Raw genomic sequence first — 6,935 nt, 5'->3', positions numbered from 1 at the left:
TAAGTGTTTTTTTGTTATATAACATCTATTGTATATAATAAATATTAAGGCCTTCTTATGATTAGTAAACCCAACTGTTTATTCAGGTTAGTAATAGTAAATAATCAGGTTTCTATAATATTATATAACAAGTGAATAATATTATAGTAACAAATATTATAATACATATTGTGTCTAGCTACAGTTGTATCTAAGTCTTACTTTCTTTACTCAATAATTACTATACTTGTAGACTGTACACACAAAATTAGTGTATAATCCTTTATACTTATCAAAATATGTACTTTAACATCATTGTTTACACTGATTCACACAATCCTTGTCTAATTCACTTTTGTTGACTTGAACCAGAACAAAACTTATACAATTAACACATTATTTGCCTTTCAGACAGTACATTCAGTTAATCTGATACTGAAAATGTGTATAAGAAGATTGGATGACTGTCATCTAATACCAGTATTAGATCTCTAATATTTGTATAGAACTCAACCCACTAATACCTGGTAAGGTTACTACTCTACAGAAAGGTGAAATACCTTTTACAAGTAGCTCTCAGTGTTACAAAGATTCAAACAGAGATCTAGCATTCATCAAGTATTGATAGTTGCACAACTGTACACGTCTGAATTGGTGTAGTATACCTTCCTTCACCTAACCTAATCTCTAAGTTTCAGTGACAGAATAATGAACCCTGCTCTCAAGACTGATAACTGGCAGCTTTGCCTCAGGGACTGAAGCGGAAGATCCTAGATGTAATTGGTGTTACTGCAAGGTGATCAAGTTGCAAAGGCAAGTTATCACATACTGTTGTTGCCAGAATCCATTATTAGCATTGTTAACAACTCCAGTCGAGGCTCCGGGCTCGATACAGTCCTGATACAGAACGCCAAGGTCGGATCTCTAATGAAGACGCGCAAGTATTTATAATGTCAGCTTTCGTCTGAATGTGAACAAATACAATAATATTGTAAATTCTCACCAGTTCATCCCAGCAATATTCTATGCTCGTTGCTCCCTTGAAGGTCCCCAAGTTGACAAATTCCACTGCACAAGTCTGGAAAGTGAGGAGGTCCATAGAGTTGTTTGCCACCAAGAACGTTGCACCAGTTTGTTCGGCAACGACTTGCAAGCCATCTAACAGAATTGTACAGTCATTTCCTGTAGGTGCACTGCCGGTCCAGTTTATGCAAGTTCCAGAAGCTAATATATGAATCGAAACAGATAAGCATCCATTTATTTACAATGATGAACAATGTGTACTTTGTTGACCACACTAACACTCAGGAACACTTCTGCACTCGGCGACAGAACGATGCGAAATATCGTTAGTGACATTATCTACTGTACTTTTGGCTGCTAATGAGGCTTTGGATAAACTGTCATCTGGACACGCGAATGTGCTGTGCTGGATCGTGTGGCCACCGACGTTGACTGCTCTCGAGTCTGTGAGAAACGCTGATGGGCATAGGTCCAGTCCAGGTGTTTTCGGACGACGAGAGTCAAGCCTAGCACCGAGAGCACTGAGATGCAAAGAGACGAGCAGGATTGTTGTGAAGAGCATGGTTGAGGTTTTTGCAGTCGTAGAGAGACGACCTGAAGTCTTAGCATACCTTCGACGCTGCCTTTATACCGTCCTTTTTCTCAAGACGGTGCCCGCTAGAACTATTTACTATATCAGAATGATACAGTTAATTGTCTAGACTTTGCTTGAAGGTATGCAGTGGAGTAGACTTCTTGTATTTGGTTCCGTGACATTCGGAGATCTAGGTGTCAGTCATGATCAGGGATCTTCTTCAATATGCTCCGATCTTCCATCATGGAGCAGTCCCAGAACATAGCCACCGAGGATCCTGATATTTTCAGTGTAAAAACGATATGGAACTGAGGCGTCAGTTTGTCCACAGCTGGAGAAGGCGGACGAAAGTGCGGATATACAAATCGTATATTGCACATCGTTGGTGTGGAAAGAATACTCATATTTAACGTCGACTCCACTTGAAAAATACCGGGAGCCTTACAAGAACTGTTCAAGTGTTCGATTTCTGGGCCATCAACAGGTCCATCGTAGCAAACTTCCTTCGCAAGTTCCTTTCTCCGAGACAGGTGTGCTCCGATCACGAAGACTTCTAGACCTAGTACACTCAATGAGTCCCATATCCTGAATATTCCCTAGGCAGAAGATGATGACGGAAACCCTCCAAATCCTTCTTAAAAAGGAACAACTGTCTTTTTGTTGGTTTAGCCTTACTTCTCCCTTTTCAAGAACAAGTGGGGCTGGGAACAACAAACATACCTATGAAAATGGCAACGTGTTGGTGCACTCCTGACCTAGGCGTGTACATCTACGATGCACGAGAGCTCAGTTCGGCTGGCTAATCCCCTAAGCGCTGGCAATCATTCATAGACGAACCGTCTTTGTTGCATGACTAATGTGGTATTGAATAAACGCAATGTTTCTCCCTACAATCAATAAAGCCCGTGTGGTATTGAGCTGTGACCAATTGTATTATGTTACAATTGTATCAGGTCGTATTCGATGATTTCGATTCGTCATTTTGCGTTATGGTCTTATGGAATGGGGCGGCCCCTAACCTAACCTCCTCTATAGTACTGGCTTCGATAGATGATGCAAGCAGTGCATTTGAATACTTACTAGTTATGCTGAAGCCACGGTTCCATGTTGAGAAAAATTATTGGGCCATTCGGGTTGGATCAAAACACAGAGGATTTTCACGTTTGTGAAAGTAGTGTTACAGCAAGTCACACAATTACGTGATGTACGTCACATCGTGTCTTGATCACTCTTGCTCTCTATTTAAAAAAGAGACGCCTTCAATTTGCTCGGCTTCTGCGGAGAACTCACTCGTCTCCTTTACCTACGATTAGCTACAGAGCCCTTTTTTTGCTTCTGTAACCACCCTTTACTGTGCTCTTCATTCTGATAAATGCTATCCTCGTCCGAATCGTCGGTCCGATACATTTTGCCATCTTGAACTGGAATAGATTCTTCATCATCTATGTGGCTCATTGAAGGTGCATTCGATCAAGCAGGAATCGTGAACTTGGAACAGAAGAGTGAGCAGCTGATGTCCAGTGTCGCTCCTGGGGTTCGTTCTCATGTCTATTTAGAGCTCAAACTGCTAAAACCTGGCAGAAGTTATCCGCTCGGCAGAAAGGGAAAACACCCTTTGCAACTAGTCCTCAGTCATCCGAAAATCTCAGGAGAACATGTCAGTTTTGTCGTCGGGGAGAGTCCTGTAGACTCTGTCGTAAGTCGCCAGTCAGGTTTACGAGTCATGTCGTGACAGGAACTTCGTAGAATGATCCTATATTTCGGCCTACATTGAAAGTACAGAATCATCGGAGCAAGGCGCTCCAAGTCAGCAGAACCACTGGTGGATCCGTCTCGAGATATCTATTGCAACCAAACTCTGAGGATGTGGTCCAGGATGGTGACTGTATAGCTCTGGTTACCGGAATATACATCAGGTGTGTTATCTCTTTTCCTTTACCTACATTTGCTAATCAGCCCGATAGTATATTTTGGAGGCCCGTCTGCTGCATTTTGCCACCGAAGTCTCCACAGGTAGCATTTCAGAGATGCGCTTCTTTGAGTGTCAAGGTTGTTTCGACACCTCGCCCAGAAATAACCCACCATCTGACTCCAACGCTCAGCATGACAACTCTTCTTGCGATATCTCTCCTCACGCGCGCTCATGTTGTTCGACCTGAATGGCTGAATGAGCTACTCTACTTAGGTGGAACAACATCTTCCGCTGATGGACCCTCTGTCCTCGAATCAGACTTTCGCCTACCTCCTGTAAATCAATATGTTCCAAAATATGATTCAACACTCCCAGCTTCACTGAAAAATCCCTCGATGTGGGAGCCAAATGAACGACGCACCGGTATGTTGAAGGGTTGGAGGCTGCTTTTTGTTGGAGAGAAAGGAAGAGAAGTGGACGCGGAAACTCGGGCTCTGGTCGAACGAGGTGGTGGAGAGTACGAGGTCTTTGATGTCTCTGGTGGATTAACTCGGTGGAGACAAGCGCTGTCAAGAACCAAGCGGAAAGCGGCATCAGAGGGCGGAAGGGGACTGAGCGTGTTAGGGGATCTTGATATATTGCAGATATCAGCTGGCGATTCTTGGAGCAGTATGTTAGAAGATTTGAAGAAGTAAAGTGTATTTTTTCCCCCCTCTGTTGTCTTTGTTTACCAGAGATTTTTTGCTTGAAATAGAGCCGAGTTATGCTTCGTTTCGCGATCTCAATTGCTAGAAGCGATCTTCTTCATCGACACCAAGCGTATCGACTCGTCTCTTATTGTTGCGACTGAAGTAGGTAAGACTTAGTTCACATCCTTTTATTATGACATTGTTATTGATTATGAAACAGACTCTCCGCTACCTGACATGGTTCCAAATACGCACGAAGAAATATCACTGACTTCCGTGGCCTCTCAAAGTGCTGCTGCGTCAGGATCAACGACACATCACGGAACAAATAAACTGGGCTCCCCATCCCGTAGCACTGACTTCGATGCTCACGCCGGAGATCAAGATGCGTCTGCGGGTGCAGGGCATCCAGTGCCACCAGTATCTGAACAAGAACCCGCATCACGCGCAAGTGAGGAGCCCGAAGGTATCCCTGGCAGACGTAAGGTGCGGAATATAACCTCCCGGGTTTCAAATGGCTAACAATCTTTTTAGCCGCTCGTGAGACGTGCTAGGACAAACGCAACGCAAAATGCAATTCTCGGTGTAGACGATCCTTCCTATGCTTCCTTCTCAGACTCTCAGACCCCTGCGCCTGAGGCGCGACAAGATGCAGCCACTGCAATTGCAACCGAGTCACAGGCGTTCGAGAAACCGCCATCATCTGGCGTGAGTTTCAATCACGACGGATGATCGTATAGCTACTAACTGACCCATACTTATTCAGACACAGGCTGGTCGTCCTGGTCGTTTGAAAAAGCGTGTACGGACTGATAAAGACTATAATCCTATCCTCGCGAGCCTTGAAGAAGAACTTGCGGCGGTATCTGCTCCTCCAGCAGAACAACCACCGTTAAAACGTTTTAAAGCCCTCTTCGACGAGACGGATCCAGACCGGGTGCCATCTCAGATGACGAATGGCGCCAGTGGAGGAATTCTGGACAGTCAGTTGTTCTCGCAATCTGAAACGGGAACAGGGAATGAAGTTCGAAATGAGGTGGGGGTGCCGGTGCCGCCCTTGACCGTAATACATGAAGAGGGTGAAGCTGCATCTATGCAAGCGGAAGGAGCACAAGAGAACGGAGACGTGGAAATGGGTGACTTGGATACAGCACCGCCGTCCAGCCAGCCACGACATAAGCCTACGTCAAAAAGCCAGCTTCCTGCATCTCAAGTCCGCGCAGGACCCTTTGATAGTACCCAGGTAGCAGGACGCGAGAAATCGAAAGGTGGAGCAGCACCAGGCAAGCATGATACGGATGCTGCATTCCTTCAGGCCCTCGCATCAACAAAGAAAGGTAAACGGCGTGAAGACGATTTCGATCGCGAGTTTAACAATCTGCGGATATCAAAGCCAGAAGTGGGTCAGGACGCAGAAGCTGAGGATTGGCATGTGCTAGCAGATTTCGGTGATGAGTCTAATATAAGGGGGAATTTCATGATCATTGTTGAGATGGATGTGGAAGGTCGACGAAAAGAGTCGAGCGCGGAGACAAGCAGGGCACAAAGCAGAGGTCCGGACTTCAAGAAGTTCAAAAAGGCAAGTAGATTTACATAGTCGGCTGTAGACTTTCGTCTGACTTGGATCTGAAACAGAAAACGACAGCTCACTTACGCCCTTCCGTCGAATTGGTCGCGGACGATAAAAATGATTACGGTGTGGGGCCTGGTAAGCATACTATTCGGATTTCGGCTACTTCGGACACTCATTGATGCCGCTTCTACTGCAGCCTATTGGAAGGGCTCACAAAGCCAACCTCAATCTCAAGGCGTCACACAGGGCGACACCACCTCCATCACTCAACAAGGATTCTTACAACCTAGCCAAGCCCAGAATCGCGGCTTCCTGCAGGCCAAACCAGGTCCATCCACTCAGACGATGAAGCCGAGAAGTCAGAGCCAGGCTCGAACGCAGACCAGAGCAATAAAGGCGGAGACGCAGGAAGGAGCCCGTCGAAGTAGGAATCGACCACTGCAGGTATTAAACGAAGGCGACGAAGACAACGAAGACGTGCAACCACGTGCAACAAGGCGTGCTGGCACCACGACCGGACGGAAAACGAGAAGTGGGAAGAGTCAACCGCTTTTCCTTAGCGATGAAGAGGATGAAGACGCTGTCGACGTAGAAAACGCTGACCATGCAGAAGATCGCGGCGATGTCGAGTTGGACCTTGACCTAGACGACTCTGAGATGTCCGACGAGGAGCCTCCCGGAACGGCTACGCTGCGTTCCGCAGCTGCATCCACTACTGGAGCGACGAAATCGAAAGCGGCAAAGTCGCCTACGAAACCGGGCTCGAAATCGAAGAAACGCGGCGCGGCTCTTCTTGACGATGATTCGGATACGGGCGTTGCGTTTAAGGGTTTCGGAGGGAGAAAGAAGACGAAAGCCAAATGAGCATACTTTTTCGTCTCTTACAGTATATTATCCTTTTCTCTCTTCTCAGACTTCTTCATTGGGCATCCATCTCTATACAGGACGCTATATAGTATTAAAGGAATCATCACAAATACAAGACCAATGGTTTGGCATCTCAGTCATTTGAATAACCTGGTATAATGAGGCTGGTTGTGTGGTAACTTTGAATATGAAACAGAATTCAACACATATTACAACACTACAAGATTCAACAATAACTGCTTTGTGATATCTCACTTGGCTTTTTTAGAAGTACAATCTGCATGTAATAAGTGATTTTATTCTTTTCTCTTGCACTTG

General features: G+C 45.5%; 2 protein-coding genes across 2 annotated transcripts; one reads left to right on the top strand and one right to left on the bottom strand.

Annotated features, from left to right (window-relative positions):
* Window positions 1-727: 727 nt before the first annotated feature.
* FOMMEDRAFT_159169 (uncharacterized protein) lies at window positions 728-1,564 on the bottom strand (the record flags this gene model as incomplete). Its single annotated transcript, XM_007269182.1, has 4 exons — window positions 728-749; window positions 809-903; window positions 983-1,203; window positions 1,282-1,564. The coding sequence occupies 4 exons, from the start codon at window positions 1,562-1,564 to the stop codon at window positions 728-730; spliced, it is 621 nt and encodes a 206-aa protein (XP_007269244.1).
* Window positions 1,565-3,020: 1,456 nt separating this feature from the next.
* FOMMEDRAFT_30502 (uncharacterized protein) lies at window positions 3,021-6,614 on the top strand (the record flags this gene model as incomplete). Its single annotated transcript, XM_007269181.1, has 10 exons — window positions 3,021-3,078; window positions 3,133-3,272; window positions 3,359-3,492; window positions 3,541-4,179; window positions 4,243-4,343; window positions 4,398-4,663; window positions 4,712-4,885; window positions 4,944-5,760; window positions 5,823-5,885; window positions 5,947-6,614. The coding sequence occupies 10 exons, from the start codon at window positions 3,021-3,023 to the stop codon at window positions 6,612-6,614; spliced, it is 3,060 nt and encodes a 1,019-aa protein (XP_007269243.1).
* Between the last annotated feature and the right edge of the window lie 321 nt (window positions 6,615-6,935).

Source organism: Fomitiporia mediterranea (genome assembly GCF_000271605.1).
Source record: "Fomitiporia mediterranea MF3/22 unplaced genomic scaffold FOMMEscaffold_9, whole genome shotgun sequence".
Taxonomy (NCBI): domain Eukaryota; kingdom Fungi; phylum Basidiomycota; class Agaricomycetes; order Hymenochaetales; family Hymenochaetaceae; genus Fomitiporia; species Fomitiporia mediterranea.
Note: the sequence above shows the minus strand (reverse complement) of the source record. Positions and strands in the feature narration are given on the sequence as shown.